The sequence below is a fragment of the Miniopterus schreibersii genome (genome assembly GCF_964146895.1).
Source record: "Miniopterus schreibersii genome assembly, chromosome: 16".
NCBI lineage: Eukaryota > Metazoa > Chordata > Mammalia > Chiroptera > Miniopteridae > Miniopterus > Miniopterus schreibersii.
This window is the reverse complement of record NC_138116.1, coordinates 11,694,110-11,720,594: the sequence shown is the minus strand read 5'-3', so window position 1 is coordinate 11,720,594 and position 26,485 is coordinate 11,694,110. Positions and strand designations below refer to the sequence as shown.

At 33.1% G+C, this 26,485-nt stretch overlaps 1 protein-coding gene across 1 annotated transcript in view; it reads right to left on the bottom strand.

Annotated features, from left to right (window-relative positions):
- Positions 1-331: 331 nt before the first annotated feature.
- The window catches only part of BRIP1 (BRCA1 interacting DNA helicase 1), a 78,184-nt gene continuing 52,030 nt past the window's right edge, over positions 332-26,485 (bottom strand). The window contains 5 exon segments of the mRNA XM_081161813.1: positions 332-3,487; positions 4,826-4,877; positions 4,879-5,156; positions 8,678-8,760; positions 12,955-13,067. Coding sequence (XP_081017939.1) covers positions 2,637-3,487; positions 4,826-4,877; positions 4,879-5,156; positions 8,678-8,760; positions 12,955-13,067 — 1,377 coding nt within the window. The 3' untranslated portion in view covers positions 332-2,636.

Here is a 26,485-nt window from a genome sequence, read left to right as displayed (position 1 = left end):
TAAAGCCCTTTCTCCAACTGGTAGTTTTCCTGGTTCGTGGCCTGTATGCTCTACATACTTTCAGACCTTGAATAAATTCAGTATTAGATAATTACTTCATATGCATTAAATGGGTAAGGCAAATTACCTGATAAACAATTTCTATCTTAAGTATCTCAAAAGTCTTAAAGAATATAAACCAAACAAATTTTCCTTCCAACCATATAACAATTCTTTTTATTCTTATTTATTTATTTTTTAAACTTTATTATTATTATTGACAGTATTACAGATGTCCCCATTCCCCTTGCCCCTTTGCCCACCTCCACCCAGCTCCCACCCTCCGTCCCCTCTGGCCATCACATATATAGATTCTTTATTGTTTGGTTTATCTGTCCTCATCATCACCATTAGGAAAAGCTTCACATCAAGTTTTACTGACTAATAACTGATGGCTTGCCATGTGCCAGGTTACTCTATTAAATGCTTTTACATGTTTTAATTTATTTAACTCCCTAAAACATCTCTTTACAAAAGCATGCAATCACTAATAAAAATGTCCTCCCTCCTACTCTATTATAAAGCCTAGTACTCTACTTCTTGCAATACCATCCTGGTCAAAGTTATGATCTAAGGAGATTATATACCTGATTCAAAACTGACATAATTGTACAAAATTTTTGAAACACCTCTTGGAATTACTAAAAGCTGTGGCACATCTCTACATACACTCTAAATAACAGAAATTTTTAGCTTTGGACAGAGTTTGGAAGGAATAAATATTACCTAGGGAAAGGGGATGGTTTTTGAAATCAAGTTGGATAATAACACTAAGGTAGGACTGAAAAATAATGTGCTTGATTTTCTCATGTAATTTACCAACTCTTCTAAAGGCGATCTTAAGGGTCCAAACATGTTTTAATCACAGCATTGTTAAATATCTTGCTTATCAAGTTATTAAGTACATAATCATACAATTATTCCCTAAAGGTAGATGAGTGTCACTTCACCTGTTCTATAAAATGGTTTGCTTTACTTCACTCATTTTAGAACAAAAACAATTGAAAATTAATTCAGAGTGAAATAATGTATATTTCTTTAAATTCTGGATTTTTAAAGCTGAAAGAGACTTGCATGATTTTACAGCACTAAATTGTGCATTTCACAGTTAAAACATTCCCAAAAAGGCATAGGAATTGCCAACATGATTAAGCGAATTAGTGGCAAAGCCGGGAATAGAGCCCAAGTCTCTTTTCTTCCTTCACCTGGTATTCTTTCTACTAACTCACTACCCTTATCCGTGAATTTAAAAATATGCCAGAGAGGGAAAAAATGGTTACACCGTTTCAAAACAATTTAGAAATTACCTTCTAATGTTTTGTAACTTATTACTCACTGATCAACTAAAAAATAATATGTAATACTAAGTGGGATATAATACATCCCAATCCATAAATTAATTCTTTAACTGGTAAATTACCCATTTACATTTCTTTGAACTATGCTTAGAGTTGTAACATCCAATGCTATAGAAACAGTTAAGCTGTATTCTATCTAAACATCATCAAAATAAAGGTAAACTTATGCATATACTGTAACTTGTTATCCAAATAAATATAAAAGAAACTTGATTGCTGGGAATTCTGACTTAAAAATAATAAACCACATCCACAACTTGAACAGCTCATAAAATTTCAACTCAAATCACTCACAAGAAGCCTAAATGTCCAAAAAATAACAGGTGTTTCTTAGAAAAAGATCAGTGAATGTAATTTTGGAATGTCAGGGAAAAGTATCTTTTATAACCATTTTTGGTAAGAAGCATAGCTTCATTCACAAAAACATAAAGTCAAAATTTAACAGAAAGACTTACTGAGCTTTATAGGAACATTTTTCAGCTAATTACATCTTTACTTTTACTTATCAAATATACACATGAAGTTTTCTATCTTAACTGTTGCAAAGTTAGAGCCTTTATGATAGAACATGTCACTTTCCCCCAATGATGATGAAGCTATTTAGTAATTAGAATCGAAAATTTGGAGACCTTCATTTGGCATTTTATAACTTCACATAAGTTTGCTTTAAACATGCTTGATTTTAGTTTACCAAACAAACAAATGAAAAACAATGTCAATTGAAAATGCCTGCAGTTTTCTTCCTTAATTCTTAATTACTATTAGACAGTTTAATACAGGAATAAACTTTTCAAGAAAACTTTGATTTCTAAAAAAAATGTCAGACCAATTTGAGGTAAAATCTATAGCAAAACATGACTGAATTAGATTGCTATTAATTTGTATGTATCATATGAAAACAAACAGATGAAGAAAACTGCAATATGCAAATACTTATGTAAAATTTAAAATGCCCTAGACAACTATATATCTCTTAGATTGACTGATTTTGAATTACACTTAACTAAGGAAGACTTGTTGAAGGAAAATATTTTGAATGAATCACTTTATCAAAACTCAAGAATAGTAAAACTTACATTTCAGAACATAATATACTTTTAAAACTCTAATGACAAAGTAAAAAATATGTCTCAAATTTTAAAAAAATGATTCCACTTAGTCAATGCACAAATCATCATTTATAATAGAGTTTAATATAAGTACAACAGCATATTTTTATACCTTGACAGTTAAGTATTATTATCTAACACTAGGGAACACACCTTTATTTTTGGAAGGAGACTGTTTAAAGTTCTTTATATCCATTTCACGAATTCTCCCCAGTTCCAACTCATTTATATTAGTTGTTTTAATATTACTAGCAATGTCATCAACTTTACTTTCTTCAGTATGCATGATTCTGTTTAACTTTGCGTCTGGGCAATCCTCGGCTTTCATTTTCCTGTCTGAATCTACTTCTTTCGTAGTCCTAATTTCAAAAAGATCTTCAGCTAAAATACAATTTGAATTATTAGTCAATCTATTGTCTCTATCAGTTCCAACTAGTTCATTTTTTTCTTCATTTGCATCTACAGAATCATAAAGTTCAGGTGTAAAATAGATAGATTCATCTTCTGCTTCTGTTTCAAAAGCTCTATTTGAAGTAGAAAGTGTATCTTCTCCACTTGCTAGAGACAATTCAATGTCTGGATCCAGGGCTTCTTCACAGCAGAGTGGCCATTTGGAATTACCTTTTTTAAGAAGAGCAGCCTCCGTTGTTACTGATGGAATAATAGTTTCTGACTGAGGGCATGGTTCAAATGATGTGTTTACTCTTAGAGATGACGACTCAAATTTATCAGTGAGTGGCAAAACAATCTCACAATGCTTCTCCGTTCTGAAGGTGGAAGAACTAGAGGCACAGTCCTCTGATGACCTAAAGTTAGGTGTTGCAGTCAGAATTTTACCCATAAGACACTGTCCCAAAGAATTAGAGCTAGACCAGCTAACTCTATTTGGTTGTTTGTTGAAGGTCGGGCTTGCAGATCTGGAAATCACAATGTTTTCTGCTTGCATTGTCTGGCCAGACTCTTCTAATAATACTGGATCATCTATGAATATAAAAATTTATAAACATTAACTTTCTATTCCTAACATAATCATTGTTCTATTAAAATGATTTTTGTTAGAAATACTACAATAACTTTATAGGATACAAAATTTTGAGCACACAACCAGTAGTAGCAGGACTTCCATCTTAGAATGTAAAGCACAAAATATTAACTCTGAAAAGGATCTTAGGTCTCCAGTGAGTCCTAACCCAAGTTATATAGCTGTATGGTAAAATTTCAAATTCCACACTGGGAACCTCAAGAGTGAATGAGAAAAGGAGTGAAAATAAAGAGGAAGAGGGCTGTGTAAAGGAGGGAACAGGTGTCCTTTCAAAATCCACTAACTAGTGACTGACCAAGACTAATTCCCTTATGGAAACTGACACTACAAAGACTAAGATATAAAATTGGTTAGTAATCAGCCCTGGACTAGAACCTAGGTTTCCTGATTACCAATATAATGACCTTGAATTCACTATGACATTATTGCACATAGAAGCATATACTACAAAATAAATATTTAAAAATTGATATATTAAACTGCTACTAAATATTCAATAAAACAGCTGAAATAATATCCAATGATATAGACCACAGTTTGGCAAACGTTTTCTATCATAGGCCAGACAGTAAATATATTAGGTTTTGTGGATCATATTTTATTTGTTGCAAGTACTCGATTGTGCTGTTCTAGTGTAATACATACAATTACTCAACTCTGACTTTGTATACAGTATGTAAATGATGGGTGTAACTGTGATCCATTTTTATTTTAAAAAACAGCAGGCCAAATTTGGTCCATAGGCCATAGTTTGCCAATCCCTTATATTGACGATTATATTCTAATATATTTTGAAATATTATTTATTATCATTTAGAATAAATGACTTTCATTTCCCTAAACTAAGAAACTCATGCAAGAAAAATATCTATAAATTAGACCAATTTTTAATATAGCCTTTAGAAAAACATCCAGCATTTGTATACTACTTTACAATACTGTGACATTTATCATGTTATTAAGTCTTTACAACCCAACCTTGAGGGATAGGTATGCAGATAATCTTTTTCTGTTACAACTCAAAAAAGTTAAGTGACTTGCTCCTGGTCACAAAGCTAGTTAGTAGCAAAGCTTGTTAATGGAAAATTAGAAAATGTGCTTAGGTCTCCAGATAAAAGTTTGTTCCCATTCTAATACACTATACTATTTCAGTAATTTATATTTTACATTACAAACCAACATATTTAAGGAAATTAATCTATAATACAAAAATATAATTTCACTAAACATAACAGAAGACTTCTCTACCAAATGTAAATGGAAAAAACTTTTCATACTTTTGTCCTTCCTGGAGGTGATGTCACTTGGTAAAGATGAACTTTTAGTTATTAATTTTAGGACATTTTAGTTCTTGGACACCCATTTTTGCTTTACCTTCCCTAGGATTCTCTGGTGATAGATGACTTGCTGCTTCTAATAAGTAAGCTGAGGAATTGTCCTTCAAACAAGCGACTTCAAGTATAGACTCACTGTCCTGTACAGACTCTCTGTCCTCTTTGGATATACCAATGACCTTTTGGTGCTTTTTGGAAAATTCAGCCAAGGACTCCAGTGCACTTTCAAAGGTTGAATGGTGCTGAATCTGCTGCCGTACCCATTTAGAAAGTCCTAAGGGAAAAGTAAACCCAGGGAAGAAACTTTGGTTATTTCATTATTAAGATATTGTGTATTAAGAAAAAACTTGGATAATTTTTCTTATGAAGTAATCTAGAATTTAAAGTATATAGAATGGTTCTCAATACTTTTCCTGCCTTTTTGCCTTCATATATACAATATGCTCATATATCAGTAACATTTCTCTTTATAGGCAATGATTGTCAACTGGAAAGAGGGAAGAGGCAATGGGAGTAAAGTTGGGGGGGGGCTGGGGGTGTGGAATTTTTTTCCGTTTAGAAATAACTGGAGAATAAGGCAAATTTAATTTCACAATTTCCCACAAAAACTGCCTACCTTTTCATTGTAGGGAAACTAGGAGTTGGAAACAATACAATCTTGCATTCCTACTTTCTAAATTTGACTCCTTTTACAAAAATAAATTCAAGATTCCAATCTCATAGGTTTTTATTTCTCTTTTCCCCTAATTCCAAATATACCTTAAACTACTCTGGAGGCCAAAAGGAATAACACTTTTATGGGCAAATCATGTCCTATCTAAATGTTACATTATTTTAAAAATATATAAATTATCAAGTTGTAGAGGACAAACTGCATAAAAATGAGCCATATTGAATGTAAGGGGTTTTATAGTATGATTCACTTCAGAATGAAATTCAAAATCAGATACTTGAATTTTTAGAAAATAAATTTTCTCTGTTAATGTTACTAAAATTATCATAATCTTTTGGAGTAATTAAAAAAGTCACTATGGCCCAAGTCGGTTTGGCTCAGTGGTGAGAGCATCGGTCTGTGGACTGAAGGGTCCTGGGTTTGATTCCAGCCAAGGGCATGTACCTCGGTTGCAGGCTGGATCCTGGGCTCATGTGGGAAGCAACCAATCGATGTGTCTCTCTCACATTGATGTTTCTCTCTCTCCCCAACCCCCATCCACTCTCAATCTGAAAAGCAATGGAAAATATCCTCAGGTGAGGATTAAAATTTTTTTTTAATTAAAATAAATAAATAAAAAGTCACTATGGTGTTTCAAGTTCAGAGAAAGATAAGACAGGGCTTCAAGCAACTTGAACTATTATACTTTGATTTCAGATACATTCCTTTAGTGTGTTTTTCTTAATGGAGCATTTCTATCAATCTATATTTACAAAAATAGAATTTAAACAGAAATCAGTCATCAAAAGAAATATGTATATTGTACTATTAATGCCTAGGTAAGAAAAGTTTTACACTTTGAGTCTCAGAAAAAATAAATTAAAACCATACAGAAATAAAACGTATTTAATTCAAAAAAATCACTAAACAAATCTGAACTAAAAGGTAAAAGTTTAAGTCCTAGATTTAAAAATTTTTTTAAATTAAATAAGAATTTCCTTTAAAGTCTTTATTTTTGGTTGCTAGGAGAAAATAATTATACCACCTAAAAATATGAAATGTTCTAAAATTGAGAAATTTTAGTACTATAGTTACCTCTTTCATTTTGACCATTTTGTAACCAAAGTAAGGCCTTTTCAGTGTAAAATATCAGTTTGCTTTTGAAACTTGAAAGAATCTGAGCTCCACCTGCTGACTAAACATAAGCACTTAACGTTTTGCTTTCAGTTTTGTCTTGACCTAAGCACAATGGCTTGCTTTACATACAAAGGAAAGAAAACTAATAAAGCAGCATTTGCTGCTTTAATCCAGGTGAATATGTTTTGATATCAAACCAAATATAGTAATTAGGCTCTGAAATGGAAAAAGTATAGTCCATACCTATAGACAGCTAACCCGAAACAAATTTAAAATTCAGCATCTTTTCACTATAGTATGGTATGAACTTTCTAGCATTAAAGATAATAATAAAGATGCCAATGCCAATATTTCTAACAGTTCTTTAATAACTGATGGATTCCTGATATTGCTCAAAAGGGGCTATGTTACTGAAAAATAACAACTACAGATGCTCCTCGACTCATGATGGGTTTTGTCTTAATAAACCACTGTAAGTCAAAAGTGCATTTAATACACCTAACCTACCAAACATCATAGCTTGGCCTAGTCTACCTTAAATGTGTTCTGAACACTTACATTAGCTTACAGTTGGGCAAAATCATCTAATACGAAACCTAGTTGTGTGTTTTTTTGTTTTTGTTTGTTTGTTTTTTAATGTATCTTTATTGATTTCAGGGAGAGGAAAAGAGAGGGAGAGAGAGAGACAGAAACATCAATGATGACAGAGTCATTGATCAGCTGCCTCCTGCATGCCCTGACTGGGGACAGAGCCCGCAGCCCGGGCATGTGCCCTGACAGGGAATCGAACCCCAATCGCCTGGATCCCAGGTCGACACTCAACCGCTGAGCCACGCCTGGCCAGGCAAAACCTAGTTTTTAAAGCTCAGCATCACCAGAGAGTATCCTACCACATATCACTATCCCAGGAAGAGATCAAAATTCAAAAGTCAAAGCATGGTTTCTACTGAAAGTGTATAACTTCTGTATCACTGTTAAGTCGAAAAATCATAAGTCACACTATAAAAAGTCAGGGACCACCTGAATAGAGACATATTTGTACATTTGAGTGGGGGGAAAATGACCACCTATTTGATTTTGTGGCATACAATGTGTTTTTCCTTTTAGAAAATACTAGCTTTAACATAAACTCCATAATAACTGAAACATTTCTAAACCAACCAACCAACCAACCAACCAACCAACCAACCAACCAACCAACCAACCAACACAACAAACCTCAACATAACCCAGAAAGAAAGAGTAAAGAATCCTAAGGAGACAAAGGAGGTGTGCTTGAGTGTTTAAATTTAAAAACTTAAAACAAAATAAACTGATGGACAAAATAGATCCAGAGACACAGAAGCACAGAACAGACTGAGGGATCTCAGAGGGAAGGCGGGGGTGGGGGAGTTGGTGGAAAGAGATTAATCAAAGAATTTATATGCTTATATGCATAACCTATGGACACAGACATTGGTATGGGGAAGGCTGGATGTGGGGTGGAGAAGATCAATGGGGGGGTGGATGTGGGGTGGAGAAGATCAATGGGGGGAAATCTGTAATACTTTCAACAATAAAGATAAATGAAAAGAAAAACTTAATATTTCTTAGAAAAGTCATTTCTGTAGAACAGCCTTTTTCCTGACAATGCTAAATAATTACTGTTACTGAGTGAAATGCCACATTCTATGAAATTAAAGGATCCTGATTGATTAATACTATGTTGATAATTAACCAGATTCTCCTCTATAAAGATTTTTTTGGCAAACACATAAATATTAAAAGGGTAGAATCCCATTCAATATTAATTTTCCATGTTTGATCTAAATATTCAAATTCTCAAAATGAAAAATACAGATAATGTATCATAGAATTGTGTACCTGAAACCTAAATAATTTTATTGACCAATGTCACCCCAATAAATTTAATTTTAAAATTTTTTGTCCAATTCCTTGTCTTTAAAAATAAAAGTCATTAAAGTTTGTTATTAATTCATTACTCTAAGCCAAGCTGAGTATCTTACCAGATATATATCGACTTGGGTTACTCCTGAAGCGGTCATCCACTAGAATAAGAGCTCCCCAATCATTTTTGTGTCGAATACATCTATAAAATATAGGGAGAAAATAAAATAGATATAACTTTGAAAATAAAAGCTAAATTTCTCATGGGAAAAATAGAAGACTGAAAAAAATGATGTCATTGATTTATATTCCTTTAATCAAACTCATTATCATGACAAGGTTATAGAAACTACTCACTACATTGTTCCAAAGTAGATGTATAACAAAATCCCCTACTTCTGCTGACTACTGATAACTCAACATCCCAAAATGTTATATGCATTCTATTTTGAAAGACAAAAAAAATATTTTCCAAAACTTTCCTTAGTCGCAAAGAGTATTTTTTACCTCACACATTATATTAATTGTTGATTTTATAGAGATGACCTTTATTCTAGTTTAATGAGTTTTTTATCATAAATGAATGTTTAATTTGATAAAAACATTTGACATGCACCAATGTATATGTTCATGCAGTTTTTTTCTTTGGATTGTTAATGTGGTAGACTGCATTGACAAATTTTTTAATATTCAGACTGCCTTTTATTCATAGGATAACTACATATGGTCATGGTGCATTACTCTTTTTATAGATTGTTGGACTTGATTTGCTAAAAAAATTTTTATTATAAAAATGTTTTAATCAAGTGTACAATTTAGTGGGTTTTAGTACATTTACTAGGTTGTACAGCCTACAACCACTATTACACAACATTCTTATCTCACCAAAAAAAACCAGTGCCCATTATTAGTCACTCCCAGTTACCCCAATTATACTCCCTAAACCCTGGCAACCACTAATCTACCCTCTCTCTGTATAGATTTGCCTATTCTGGACATTTCCTATAACTGGAATCATACAATATGTGGCATTTTGTGTCTGGCTTCTTTCACTTAGCATGATGTTTTCAAGGTTACTTGTATTGTGTATCAGTATTTCTATCCTTTTTATGACTGATTAATATTCCACTGTACGGATATACCACATTTTGCTAATCCATTTATAAGTTAATGGACATTTGGGTTGTTTCCACCTTTGGACGATTATAAATAATGCTGCTGTGAACATCTGTGTACAAGTTTTCGTATGAATACATATTTTTATTCTCTTGGGTATATACCTAGGAATGGAATTGCACACTTTTAAAGAAAGAACCCAATGGAAATTTTGGAGTTGAAAAGTATAATAACTGTGTAGGATAGAGAAATAACCAGTTTCATTAAAGTTAATTGAGCCCTTTCAATCGGAAAATTATGTCCTCTAATTCTGAGCATTTTTCTTAAATTATTTCTTGATGTTTCTTTCCTCTATTTCCTCTAGTCTCTCCATGTGGATCATATCAGAAATTGGCTTTTGCACACTGATCCTCTTTTCTTTTTAGTTCTTTCCTATTTTCCCTTTGTCTTTTTGATCTGGGAAATTTCAATTTTATCTTCTAAGCCCAATTCTGCATTAAAATTTGTTGCGATCATGTTAATGTCTAGGAGCTTTTTATTTTCTGTTCTTTTATGGAGGCGCTTATCTTACCTCTCTATAAATATTACTGATACTTATTTTTTTTTAAGTTTTCTTCTATTCAGAGTTTAGCCAACTATGACCCACAGGGAAAATCTGGTCCATATTTTGTTTTTGTGCAGCCTGCAAGGTAGAAGTGGTATTTACATTTTTAAAGGGTTAAAGAAAAACAAAGAAGAATATGCCAAACTGAATATGGCATGAAAAGCCTAAAATATTTACTATCTGGCCCTTTAAAAAAAAAGTTTGCCAACCCCTATTGTATTGCAGTTTCTGATTTCTGTGAGTTTTTCTACCCTGTTTTGGTTTGTTGGTATTATTTTCCAATTGTTTTGGTTTCTATTTTTCATGTTACAGATATTCTTTGAATATCTAAAGACTCTGGACTTATTTAAGAGTAAGGCACTAAAACGCTCATTGGCAGCTCTGCATACATGGGTGGGGCTTATAGGCCAGGAGACTTTGCAGTAAGGTAATCCGGCAGGAGCAGGGCGACTTTGTTACTATCTGTAAACCCTTACTCATGGAGTGGTCAGTTTCCCTAAAGAGAAATACTGTACTTTCCTGCCTTGGAGATATAAGATTGATTGTCAGCCCACTCAGAGCTGAGAAGAAAAAGGAGATGGAGTTCTCACATTCAGTAGGTAGACTTTTCTTAATCCCCATCTTTAATACATCCTTAGCTGTCCCAGGAGTTGAAGAATATATAGACTCTAGTTTAATCTCTCCAGAGAGTAAACCTGGGTGGGGGTGGGAGCTGTCAAACTATTTTGTATACTAACTTGCAACCAATCCTCTTGTGTTTAACCTTACTTTAAGTGAAACTTTATAGTGCCCCCAAGTCCTAAGCTTTTCTATGCCCAAATCTGGAGAATCTTGTTAGTTTTCATGACTACAGATTTAAATTTCAGTTTTCTCTTGCCTGCTAAGTCATTCAATCATTCATCTCTTTTCCAGTGCTCAGAATTTGTTGACACCTTGTCTGTTGTCCCCTCTCCCACTCTTTCTAATTTTGTAGGTTTGGCATTTTTATTCCGTTACTATCATGGGATTTTGAGAGGAGGTGAAGATTAATATGAATGTTAGATTTTTCCACAACATAAAAAAATCTAAATTTTATATGACATTCTTTTTTGATATAATTTTTAAGTAATCCATGGGTCCCAAGGTATCGGACTATAAAATTGGGCAGAACGGGAAGGTGGATATTGCCAATATTACAGAACAGTGTTGAAAATCAATAGAAAGTCAGGATGCCACTCTGTTTTGGTTCCACCACAGTTTATATTTAAAATGCCCTATGGAAGAAAGGCATGCAAATTAACAAAACAGTTCAGAGGAAAAGGTTTCACCTTTTCATTTTCCCATTGTGTTCGTACTGCCTTGCTCAAATGAATTATGCCCACTTGAGAAAGGGATTGTACTTTTAGTAAAGCAGAGCTGTTGGGAAACTCAGAGTCCAGTTGTAACCTGGTCACAAAAACATCTGGTACTTTCCCGAAGGCGGTTATTACATTTCATGGACTTATATTACTTCAAATACTCTAATAGTCCCATGTGGCCTTAAAAAAGATAACACTTTTTAAACACAATTTGTTTCTGTTTACTTTAGACCCTCTAGACATATCCCTTGTAAGGACAGTGTATGAATATAAGCACCTTTTATGTCAATCAATCCACATTATGAGTTTTACCAAATGATGTAAAATATTTACTTGATTTTTAAATGGACATGTTTCTCTATTAAGTTGTTACTTGTTGATACTGTTTCCCTTAAAATCAGTACAATGACAGTTGGGCTATCCACTTTTTAATTAACAAAATACTAAAACTACAGTATTATATATCAATATTATGAACACATCCTTTTTATTAAATTCTAGAAAAGTAGGTTTTAAGCTCTAGAGGCTCTTTGACCAATATGGTATAATGAAAAAAGCAATGAACCTGGCATTTTCCACTAATTCAACAAACATTAATTAAGCATTTATACCCCAAGCTGAGACATAGTTGCTGAGAATAAAAAAATGTGTACTACATGTTTAGGGAAGGAGACAGAGAAATAACAGACTATTATAATACAATAAGATATACGTTATAATAGAGATAATGTATAAAATGTTATGGGTTTCTTAAAGAATAATTTTATTTGGATAAGTAAAAAGAAGTATAAATTAAATGTTGGTCTCCTCCAATATGAAATTATGATATAAAATTTGGTGATTTAAAAACTAGTTCCACAAAGTACAAATCTTAATGAACCAGAATCCTTAGAAAAAGAAGTATTATAATTAAATTTTATTATCAGCTGGTGTTAATTCTTTAGTATCATGAGCATAGTTTAACTTAACCTCTTCAATGGTTTGCTTTTTACTCATAAAATCATCATGCGTCTGATGGACATAAGATAAAAATTGTATTGTTTGGTGGCAAGCTTCTATAAACATTTACTGAACACCTTTGTGTGACATTCATTGAGCAATCAAAAATCTTCAAACTTTAGCAAAGGTAGTTTTGTTTAGGGTTTCATTTATTCCACTGGTTTCTTTGCAACTTTCACTTGTGACATCTATCATTGAAAATATACCAGTTCCTAGACTTCTAGTGAAATAAATTCTATCAAATTTATTATAAGGAGTGAAGTAGTAAGACTAGCTCTATATAGATCCCTGCTCACAGATAATGTTACAGTAACATTACATTACATTTCACTTCACTTACCTACCCAGGGCCTGGTTTAAGGCCCTGTATGCTTGAATTTCATACCACTGACGACCAGGTAAAAGACCTCTCAATTTTGAATGCTGGTCATTATACTGGCGCTTTAGTTCAACCTAATAATTTTAAAATATATAAAAAATATAGTATATAATTAAAGCTCATTTAAAAAATCATATCAACTAACATTTCAAACATTATTTTGTATGGTAGAGAGATTTTGTTTTTCAGTACTAAATTTGTTTTAGTTCATTTAAAACTTTTTTTTCACGTTTTAATTGAATTTATTGGGGTGACATTGGTTAATAAAATTACATAGGTTTCAGGTGTACAGTTCTATAATACATCATTTATATACTGTATTGTGTGTTCACCACCCCAACTCATCTATTCATCCTTACATTCCCTCCTAGAAGGAAACAGGCAGTAAACTCTCTGACATTGCTCTTAGTAATATTTTTTTAATATATCTCCTCTGGCAAGAGAAACAAAAGAAAAAAAATAAACAAATGAGACTACATCAAACTAAAAAGTTTTTACACAGCAAAAACAATCAACAAAATGAAAAGATAACCTACTGAACCAGAGATGATATTCGCCAAAGAAACATCTGATAAGGGGTAATATCCAAAACACAGGGCTGGGCAAAAATAGGTTCACAGTTTGTTCATATGGAAAAAGACATGCAGGTTATGATTATCAATTGCTTATTTTTTTAAATGAGGTTTACTCTTTTTTAAAAATATCTTTATTGATTTCAGAGAGAGGGGGAGAGAGAGAGAAACATCAATGATGAGAGTCATTGATTGGCTGCCTCGTACACATCCCCCACAGGGACACAGGGATTCGATCCCGCAACCCGGGCATGTGCCCTGACCGGGAATCGAACCACAATCTCCTGAGTCCTAGGTCGAAGCTCAAACGCTGAGCCATGTCGACCGGGCTACAATCGCTTTATTAACTCAAAAGAATGTCACAACGGCACAGTGTACTTACGTACAACCTTGTGCCACTGTTACATTCTATTGAGCTAATAAGATTATATTGTAAAAATCATAACCTGCATGTCTTTTTCCATAGGAATAAACTGTAAACCTATTTTTGCCCACACCTGTACATGAGTGCAAAATAACTTCATACACAACGAAGACACTGGTGTAAAAGAATCAAAGCAGATGAAAGCGGACAGTAATGATCTAATCAAATTTAAAATTCAGAGTTGAGACAATACTAATGCATTTGATATATTATTGCCTCAAAGGCTCCACTTATTAAAGGATATCAAGAATCTCTCACTTTTCTGATTAAATCTACATTCATTTTCTATCTAGGGACTAACACACAGAGACTGTTAAATCAAACTTCTACTTCTTTGCTGGAAAAAGGAATAATAATAAATTCTGCTATCTAGTTATTAAATTTGATATTATAGTCATATTCCTTTTCAAAGGGACTCAGAGTTAATTACAGGGCAGAAAACTATATTCCTATTAAAAGCAATGTCACACCAAAGGGTACTACAAACCCAGCTTTCATCTGGTCTTCATAAAAATCTTTAAAATTACATAGACTCAAGAGTAAACTACTTTCAGAATGTATGATACACGTAATTCAGACTGACCTTATTCAAATATATATGAGTTAATAAATAAGCTTTTTCCTGCAAAAAGCTCTCCTGTAAGAAGTAAAATGCAAGTTCTGGGTGAAAGGAAATTATGTATTATGATTTTAATTTTTCATACACTAATTGAATGAAAAAAGGGACTTATATTTTAAGTAGCTCTGAAGAAGGCCACAAAGTTAACTATGCCTCAATAAAGCTTAATAAAGAAACCTAAATAAAAAAGAATGCTGTAGAAACATTATAAATATAACATTTAAAGTAGTAAAATTAATATAATGGGAAGAAGACATTTTTGGTAGCTTAAAGAGAGAATTCAGTTCAATATTTACAGTTTTGGCTGTGTGCAAAAGCATCTGTAAAAGGCACTAGAAATACAAAGATGAGTTAAAAACATTTCCTACCTCCTAAGAGCTTACAAAGATCAGGAAAAAATATGATTGTAAATGGTCACCAAGTAATATAAGTGCTGAAATATGAACTTTGTTTACAGTATAAAGAAGTAAGAGGAGCTGAAAAATGAAGATACACTATGAATTTGGTGCAAGAGTGATGAGGGCCTCACTTGGAAAGGCAAAAGGAATGGAAAAGAGGCCATTTGTAACACATTGTGGAGCTACAGAACTTAAGTGACAATGTAGATATGGGGCTTATTAAAGAGGGAAAAATCCAAAATGGCTCCAAAGTTTCCAGCCACTGAGAGAAGCAATCCAGTAACCCACCCAGAGAAAACAGGAGAAGTTTAAGGAAGAAGATAATTTGGGTTAATCCACGTTACAGGAATAACTGATAAACCAAGAACAGAAATTGACCACGAGTTAGCTAAATAGAAAGTCAAAATTAGAAAAGTTGGGAACCAAAGATCTTATTAATAATAAATGATAGTAACATTTATTGAGCTCTTATAATGTCCATGCACAGTGCAGTGCTTACTACATATCATTTCATTAAATCCTCACAACAATCTTAAGTGGTAGATATCACTACACCATTTTACAGATGAGAAAAATAAGGTTTAAAACATTAGGTGGGCCCGGCAGGGCGTGGCTCAGCGGTTGAGCGTCCACCTAGAATCCAGGCAATCAGGGTTTGATTCCTGGTCAGGGCACATGCCCGGGTTGCGGGCTCAATCGATCACTCTCTCACCATTGATGTTTCTATTTCTCTCTCTCCCTCGCCTTTCCTCTCTCTGAAATCAATAAAGATATATTTTAAAAAATAATAATAATAAAAATAAAAAATAATAAAACATTAGGTGGCATGTAAGGTGTAGAGCTGGGATTTATCCCTTGTCAGATATAACAGTTTAAGGATTTTCAAAATTTCCTACGCCATGTTCAGACAAATATTTTATAATGATCACTCTGCCTATGACAACAGTTGCTCTAGGAAGTATTAGTTATAAATAAAATAGAGGTAATGTAACAACTATTAGATTAAATAAGCAAAATTATATTATCTTTCCTTGGTCTTTTATTTTTCATTAAAATGAATTAACATATGTACGAATACATCATTTCAATTTCTTGCAAATTTTCAAATACCCTTTACAATCCAAAGAGCTTTTAAAAGACTGCCAATATTTTACCTACAGGATTAATTTAGGTGAGAAGGAAAAATACTTTGGAAAGTAAAAATACATAAAAGTTAACTTCAACATATTTTTTATTATTTAAGAAACAGATTTTTAAAAATTATCATTGGGGGAATACATTTAATCAGAGAAAGCAGAACTAAGGGTTTGAAAAAGTAAGAAGCCAGTATACCTCTTTTTAATGACACCAGAATCTATTTCATTGTACACTTAGGAGGCACGTTCAATGTCCAATTTAAAGTGACATAAAGCATATGTGAAAAAGCCAGTTTCTCCTGCCAGCAAATAGCCTAAATGTTAAGTAAATCAAAAGCTGAATTAATTGAAATGTCAAAAGACAACCTTTTACTTTTACCTGCTCATCCTTATAAACTTGTTCCCATCCCTCAGGCATGCTTTCCAAACAAATAGTTTCAATGTGCACCAGCAAAAGGCCCATGGCAAGCTCTGCCATCTTGTAACTGTCAAAGAGATTAGTCTTTGATCTATTTGGGAGGTCATGTCCACATTCACATTAGCTATACAGTCTAACAATATTATACCTGTTGACCAATGGTTCTTTAATGCCTAATGAGACAGACATTTTAAATTATGGAAGTTAACTGTGAATTTTTTTTTCTAAGTTTTGACAGAAAGTAAACACCATAAACTGGGCTCAAGTGTGGTTTGGAAAAATGATCTTTTGGACCAGTTAACATTACTTTTCAAATACCTTTTACAAGGCTTTCCCAAAATAGAAAGTTATATTTAATTGTACTCTGTGAAAGGAGTTTAAACCAGTTGGTGCCCACCCATCCCCAATAAATTAGTGTATGTGTAATTTTGGGGGAGTGTGTGAACTGCAGAGAGACGGCAAATTATTTTATCAGAAGTTGCAAAGTACTGTAGCCTAAAATAATCTGAACTATTTGCCAACTCTCAACCAGCTCACTCATTTAAATAATCTCTTCAACTTCTGGAATGGCTTGAGTTTTCAATATATTGGTTCAGATGTTGCCTTAATTCATAAAACATTTTTTTTTTCTTAACTGGAGTTCAAAGTTCACACAAAATGAAAAACACCCTTAATTTGGTAGGTTCTAGGCAACTGAAAATATTTCTGCATCAAAAGCTAACCTGATATAAGTAGAGATGAGATCCTAAACAGCAAAGAGATAATCAAGACTGAAGTGGTAGAGACTATGTAAAAATGCCCATACAGCATACAGGCAAAAGTTATATGGTTTTGAATTCTGATTTTACCATTAAATTACAATACACTTGAGTATTGTAACAAACAGTATGTTCCTGAAGTCCTCCAATGACTCAGTTTTATTGCAGACAGTATAAGTAGTATACTACTGATAGCAATAGCAGGTATAAAATAACCAAAAACATTATCCTGCATATGTCAACAAGAAATTTAAGTCACAATTTTGAACATTAGATTATTTTTTCAACTTAGTCAAACCCAACAATATTGGTCTTAAATAGCTCTGTTTAAGAGTAGTCTTTTATAAATTTTATAAGTAGCTTCTGAAGAAATAAATGGTGTAATAAACATGAGCTGGAACTATAAATGCATCTCTTCACTATACTACTGCCTCAAATCCCAATTCATATAAATATGCATTATTATTTCAGTAATAAATGCCTCCCGAAAAGCAATCAATATAGGCAGAATACATATTTTTTTCTTGCATGTAAGCTTTATCACAAAGTTCAAGCCTCAAAATAAGACTAAGAACAAATAATCAGCTAAACTTAGTAATTAAAAATATTAAGAAAACTTTGCCTCAGAAAAATAAACACATTTGTCTAGCAAACACTCAAGAAGAATAGTTTTATCTTTAGCCAAGATACAGGACCTAAAACATAAACATTTATAGCAAACCACCAAATCTGGAAGACAGAGACTGTGCATTAGAGGCATTTACTGCTCCATATCCTCACAGTGTAAACACTTTTATCAGGGTATCACAATATAAATTCCAATGGTTAGAGTTCTAAACTCAGCATAAGATCTTGTATGTGAAATAATTTAGCTAGATAAAAGGAATATAGCTGGTTTTATTTCATCTGGCACATATTCAAGATTTCTGAAACACCACGTTAACCAAATATAGTATATATTTTTTTTAAATGGGGAAAAATGGGCTTCTGCCAAGAGTTAAGAAGCCAGGCTACCCTTTAGATTTAAAAAAACACACACAACATTAGAAATGGTTTTCAATTGTTATGTACTTTCCTCGTTATGTGAGGAATTGACCACAGTAATCTACCAAGAAATAAGAATTGAGACATTTTAACAGACATAGTAATAGTAATATAACTTATCTGATATATGCTTTAAGGCTGCTTTGAATAAGATACTTTTTGCAGAGAAATCTGTATTAAACTTTGTGTGATATATTGTCAGTGTTGAAAAAATAGCCTGCATTTTTCAAATAGAAGAAAAAGAACAAAGTATATTCCCCTTCAGTAGGCATCACTTGTCCTCAACCTAAAGGGTGGGACAAAAGTAGATTTATAATTCTGAGTATGTGAAACACGGAGTTAATAAAGCTATTGTAATCATCATAACCTGCATGTCTTTTTCCATAGGAAAAACTGGAAACCTAGTTTTGCCAATGTTGGCCATCTACTTTAGGCTGTTCACCTCAAATTAGGGTTTTAACACTTGGATCAACTCTCTCTGACGGTGCTTAACCCACACTACTCAATATATAGATACATTATTTTAGGTGACTTATAAAATAAATTTTTTCAGCTTATGGAGCGGCTACTTTTATATCAAATATCAATGAAAATATGTACACTGGCAGGACACATATTGCAGAGTGTTCGGTTTTGAAACATGCCTTTTTCTAAATGACTTCTGCAACTGATCTTAATTTTTTTGAGAAAGTATAACATTAGCAGTCTCTAATATCCTTCATAGTATTTTTTTATCACTTTGCAACCTATGAGCTATATCTGAAGCAGAATTATAGAAAATACGGTGGTTGTGTAATCTAAAGAATGAGTGCATGATTGGTACTCTATTAGTCTAAATATTATTTCATTCATATATCTTATAATCTAGAGCTTCCTCTGTTAGTCTTGAGACTTTAACATATGAGAGCCACATAACTATGAATAAACCCTTCTAGCAGTCACAACCAACATAATGAAATATTATCTTACATAACAAAGCAATGTGAGGCTATAAATGGAAAGCTAGGCTCTTAAAGGAATGAACCAATATTAAGAGGCTTTGTTAAGAGTAATAAATAGTGCTGCATTCAGCAAGTGACGAGACCTATACCTACTTCCATATAACCCTAGAGGACGGCAAGATCTCTCATGGAAGAAGCTTGTGGATGCTAGAAGATGCAATACTAAGTATTGTGGCCTTGAGGAGGTTGCATAAAAGTTTGGAGGCAATGGCAAGCATAGAAGTAGAAGATAATCCTAGTGAGAGGAAGCTCAGACTCAGATTTATATGATTAAATATTGTGACATTTAAAACTGAACATGAGCAAGAGAAAGTGTACAAGTAAAAAACTAAAAAGATTACATGGGTACTTGAAAATATACTTAAAACTTTAAAACCCTGTTTATTAACTCCACAGCCCGACAGATGAATTATGATATTTTGCCATCTAGATCTTTATTAATACATTCAAGCTTATCTTTCAAACATAAAAATGTTTTATTTTTTTTTAAAGAGTATTACTTTCTAACTTAATATTATTGTTACAAATGTTTGATTCAAGGCTTCTCAAATGTGAATGTGGGAATAAAAGGATATAGGATCATAACACTTTAAAATCTTACGAAGTAATGAAGAATTCCGGTCTCAGGAAGACAAAAAAAAAGACATTTCTTCTTTCTTTGCCTCTTAAAAACTAATCCCAAATCAAAAGACAAGTGAGAAAGCGAAATACAGATTCCATCTTCAATTCAACTAAGAGGCATCTGTAACCTCAAACCCCAGTATATGAACATAAAAAGCAGATGGACAAATGGTAAATGACAACGCAGAGGTGAAAGTTCAAACCCAAGTACCTATAGAGCTATTAATGAAAAATAAGCCTGTTAGGTCAGCAGGAGTCCAGAAAGATTCAGTAAATAGATACATAGGGAAACAGTTGGGGGATATGTACTACAAAGATAAAACAGTAAACAACAAACAGGAGAAAGATCTGGGACCCAAGAAACTTGGGATCCAACACAGAAAATAGGCAAATCAAAATCCTAGGATGGCCTGGACTGGCGTGACTCAGCGGTTGAGCATCGACCTAGGATCCAGGAGATCGCAGTTCGATTCCCAGTCAGGGCACATGCCCAGGCTGTGGGCTCGACCCCCAATCCAGGGCGTGCAGGGGGCAGCCGATCAATGACTCTCTCATCATTGATATTGCTATCTGTCTCTCCCCCTCTCCCTTCCTCTCTATGAAATCAATAAAGATTTAAAAAAAAAAAAAAAAAGCCCAAATCCTAGGATGACAGCAAAGGGAAAATCTCAGGATGTTGGCAGTTACATGGGCTTAAAGAGCAACTAACTTAGTCCTTATTGAAGTAGATCAGGAGGCTCCAGAAGGGACATCTTCAGGAGGAAAAAAAAGAAAAAGAAAAACTCATATTATCTGACAGGTCTGATAGGAAAATCATATTCAGAGGCACTACACAGATTTATTAAAGGGTGAGAGATGATTTAGTTAAAGATCTTTCAAAAAGAATAAAAGGGGAGAAAGGTATTAATGCCCAGAAAAATTAAAAAGTTCAAGAAAGGAAGGAAATCATTTGACTACAGTGAACAATATTTTCACAGTCATGATAATGTATATTGGTTATGAATTTTAAAACTTTTGATATAATTATATGGGAGGAGAAGAGAAAGGTAAAGTAAGCTAAATTCTTATCTCCTACAGGAAGTAAATAGTGTCTAAAATTGATTAAATAAAGATTAAATATGGAGGTAAAAATACCAGATAAAATAGCTAAAAGAAATAAAAATCACTGCCCCTCATAAGCAGGGGCTAGGAGTGGGGTAGAAGCCAAGGATTATTACTCTAAGAAGCCATCTACTGGATTTAGTATAAATTAGGCTCTTAGTAAAAGCTTTATTGGACTTTTTTCAACTTGATAAAAAATAATTTAAAAATAAAAGCAGATTGTTAATTTTAATTCATGACATACACTTGTATATCTTACTATAAAGCAATGGCGTTCAACCAGAAGATATTGGCATGGCAATGTCTAGAGACATGTTCGTTGTCACAACTGGTAGGGGAAAAAGGGTTTGCTACTGGCATCAAAACATCCTACAATAATACACAGGACATCACTCATAACAAATAGTTATTCTGTGCCAAGGTTGAAAAACCCTGCTATAAAGTAATTTTATGCAACAAATCTGGAAATTTTGATGTGATCAGAAAATAAGTTGTGTAGCTTACTATATTTCCTGGCACATTGGGGTTATTTGGCCTATAGTTAGAAAGCATAAACTGAACTCATTCCCAAGGTATCAAACCTTTAATCTTCATGAAAAACAAGAAAGACATGTTGTAAACACCGAACAGTGATGTCTACTCTAGCTTATGTTATCTGAGACCTTAAAGTTTTATAGTTGGAAAAAATCAAGTGACACATTCACTTGAAGTCCATCTGCATATCTGCACTCTGTAGGCTTTAAGGGGATCTAAGTAAATAAATTAAAATCCACTACAACCAAAATTCTACTCTGGAAAAAAAAATTAAAGTTATTTTCAGAGAAGTTAAAACACAATTCCAGCGTCTCCTTTGAATTAGTGCTGCTGATTACGCTCTGCGCCAGCGGAAGTAGTTAAGTGTCAATCAACCTTACAATCCCCGGGGTGATAATTTCACTTTTAAAGGCTTCCACCTATTATAAAAGTGAAATACAACTTAGGTCAACAAAGTTCTTGTTCTCTCCAAAAAAACAAGATGAATACAAGAAAATAACTGCAGAATTTTTCAAAAACAAAAGTTTTTGCTGGTTTTATTAATTATCCACAGGTTTTATTTGTAGCTATACTGAGACATGGCTTTTTTTCCTAAGGAAATACAATGGCATGACTGTTGAGATAAAAAGAAAGAAAAAGGCTATCAACCAAACTTAAAATTTTGTAATTTTTTTAAATTTTATTTTTCAATTACAGTTTACATTCAATACTATTTTGTATTAGTTTCAGGTGTACAGCATAGTGGTTAGACAATTATATCCTTTACAAAGTGGTTCCCTGATATTTCAAGCACCCAACTGGCACCATACATAGTTGACAATATTCCCTGTGCTGTACATTTCCACGACTATTTTGTAAATACCAATTTGTACTTCTTAATCCCTTTAGCTTTTTCACCCTGCTCCAAAACTCCCTTCTCTGGTAACCACCAGTCTGCTCTCTGTACCTATGAGTCTGTTACTGTTTTGTTTGTTCATTTATTTTGTTCTTTAGATTCTACATATAAGTTCAATCATATGGTATTTGTCTAAAGTTTTGTGACTCTGTTTCCTCCCCGATCCCAAAACATTCCTTTAAAATATATTAAAATTTTTTTAATTTAAAAATTTAAAATACCTCAGCAATTCATCCATTTATTTTGTGTTTTTATCTTTGTTTTTCAGGAGGGGTGGGAACAAAGAATTTGATTACTCTCATTTTTCACTGTCCAAGGAAAATCACAAATTATCAACCTAGGTGGCATACTTAGATTTAAATTACATTTTAATTTTGGAGTTTCAAAATATATGTAACCCTGCTTTAATACTACTATTGGCCAAACTATCCTTGGCCAAAGGATAGTTTGGCCAAGGCTGGGAAAAGAAAGTTTTCTGAGAAGGAAGAAAAGGTTTCAAGTAATTGAAGATAAACTCATTCTAGACCTTCACAGGTGACAGATTTTGTTCCATATATGTGATTTGGCCTAAGTGTTTCCAACAATTACAACAGCACGCTACTGGACTCCTAAATATTTGTGGCCCTTTAAGTTTATCCCATCAAAACATCCTGTTGCACATTCAAGTCCTTTACTAAATTATAGGCATCACTAGTACAGAGATAGCATCTTGTTAATTTTTGCACCTACTATATTAAGTACAAATTAGGCGCTTAGTACAATTTTGTTAAATGAATAAATAAACGAATGCTAAAACACTCAAGATCATTAAGACAATTATGAAAGTGGTTCAAAAGAAATATATGAATTTATTCAATTATTAAGAAAAAATTTGTTTTTGAAATCGTTTGTTCTGATATACTATAGCCCCTTGCATTCGTTTTCATTCACCTACTCATGAATATTTACACTGCTGTCAAAGCAATAAGAAAAATGAAGAAACAACATCATTCTCCTTAAAATGAAATGTCGGATTTAACAATTCTAATACTGCCATCATCTAATAATATTTTGACACCGGCAAGCACTGGTTTAGTGTGCACTCTATTTTATTAATGCTGTTAACCTTTGGGCAAGCAAAGGATAACAGCCTTTTTCTGAGATTTATAAAAACCCAAGAATTCATGGAAGCCTATAAATTTATGTGTTTGTTATAAAGTCAATAACCAATTTAACAAAACTAAAATAGATGCCTATATTTTTCAATCATGAATGTAATTTTTCAAAATTGATTAAAATAATACCCTCAAATAGTTCAGTACCTTCAGAGTTAAGATAAATTTCCTAATCAAAAAAAGAATTCATAATGGTTATTATATGCCAATACTAAGATAACTAATCAGATCACTACCCTAATTGTGAATAGTTTCTAAATAAAATTATTTTGGTAATGCAACATACTATATATATTACTAAAGAAAAATAATACAAAAATATAAAATTTATCTTAATAAATTATTTTAATCCTTATAAGAGAAATTCTGATATTGAATATTACCATCAAATTTTATTAAACTAATTATAAAAATGTAACATACCACTTGAACATTTTTAAAGTATAAACATTTTTAGCCTCATGCCATGGATTCATAAATTTTTCCTCAGAGGAGTAAAGGCACAATACCCGTGAGGGGAGAATATGTCTATGTACCCCTAAACTAAACTATGCCCAGGAATACAAATAAAACACAATTTTAAAAATCTAAGTATTGCACTTTATAATGCTTCACAAATTATAACCATGCCACCAATTTGAGATGCAGATGCCTGAATTATAAAGTCGAGAGCTTTTGTAGTTTTTAGATCATACTAATTGGCCAAAGGATTTGCTGAGGATGTCCATTAAAGGGGAAGCCTTGTTATACTGTGACTTAACTGCATTAAAAGAAAACAACTTTTCTTTTTCCACCACCATCTGATCATGTAAAAGCCTTGGTTCACTCTTCTGCCCCTCAACTGCTTTGGTTTAATGCACAGAAAGTCTTCCTTTTAACTACTACACGATTAAGTATGTCCTTATAGAATGATCAGCAGCATCTGGAAAAGGTGGAAGTGAAAAAAATCCTCACTGGGAAAGTTAGCTTAATGCTTGCCCTTCAGAGTGGCCCATTATCAACATTTCATAGTGGGTTTCTTTATTTTCAGGTCCCTGAGGTATGTGCAATAAATTATGACTTAAACTAAACAAGTCACACTTGGCTCCAAAATGAAATTTTCCTACCTCTACTTTCTAGTCCCCAAGGTGGGAAGAGGAAATCCTGGTCACAGCCAAAGAAGTCATATTTTTGGCTCTAGCATACTTTTTCCTGCTTCTCTAAAAGCCAAACTTTGCAATTGAGACTACAAAAGTCTTAAGTTAGTATTTTAAACTGCATTTTAATTTTTACTTCCATAATCTGTGCCTCAAATTAAAAAAAAAATTTAGTACCATAAAATTAATGTCATTGCCTTCTTTTTCCCCACTCAAATGACTTTTCTAACTCAGACACTGATCTTAACCTTTTAAAATAATTCAGTGCTTGCTTTGGCAGCACATATACTAAAATTGGAACAATACAGAGAAGATTAGCACAGCCCCTGTGCAAGGATGACATGTAAAATAAGATTCAAGTGAAACAACAGAGAAAATAATGCAGAAATAGATTGTTTCATTTCCATAAGATAAAATATTTAAGGTTTGCATTTGTAAATAACTTCTACTTATTCTTGCATGATCGACTGAGTATTAATGTAAAAGAAAACAATAACGTCTAATTTGTGGTTCCAGTAATTTGAAGCACTATGTTAGTTTTGGAAAAGCCATTTATGGAAATCACTTAGCTCATCATCTCATTTTACAGAAGACAAGAATACGGCAGACAAACCCTAAGGTGACTCCCAGAGAGGTGTGTCTTCTATAATACTCTCACCCTGAGTGACAGCAGAAACTGTGACTTGCTTCTAGCCAACAGAATATGGCAAGGGTGATGGATAGTCACTCCCTTGGTTAGGTTATATTATAAGGCAAAGGTACAGAAAAATTATTCTTGTGACTCCAGTTTAGTAGACTGGAGCTAGAGAATAGTTTGTTGGCCTTGAAGAAATAACCTGCCATGCTGTGAAAGGGTCTGTGAGAAGGCCCTATGGCAAGGAACACTGAGTAGCCTCTAGGAGAAGAGATGACTTGGGATGGTGAACACACAGTATAATATACAGATAATGTATTATAAAATTGTACATTTGAAACATATATAATTTTATTAACCAATGTCACCCTAATAAATTCAATAAATAAATAAATAAACAAACAAACAAATTTGCTCTGGCCGGTGTGGCTCGGTTGGGCAATGTCCCGGGAACCGAAAGGTTGCCAGTTCGATTCCCAATTGGGGCACGTGCCTGAGTTGCAGGCTTGATCCCCGGTAGGGGGTGTGCAAGAGGCAGCCCATCCATGTTACGCTCTCACATCAATGTTTCTCTCTCCCTTTCTCTCTAAAAATCAATAAAACCTTTATAAATAAATAAACAAACAAATAAATTTAAGAGCTAAGACTAAATGAAACTCTGTGAAGAAAACATTAGGGGTAAATCTGCCTGACCTTGGACTTGGCAATGGTTTTCTAAATATGACACCAAAAGCATAAACGACAAAAAAATAAAGTGAACTTCATTAAAATTTCAGGCTTTGGTTTGTCTTTTATATCCCATAGTAATATACAAATAAAATTTTTAAATAACTTGTTTGGTCATTGATGAACTTTAAGAAATCATCCATAATGATGTTCTGATTTATCTCAGATAGTAATATCTCAGATATTCAGATATTTCAGGTACTGAGTGCTATATTCTGGTCATTTCCAAATGATAACAGACCTTTTTAATTAGAAAAATTACATACCTACATGGTTAAAGTTTATATAACATCAGTCTTTTAGATGGCTGCCTTACAAATA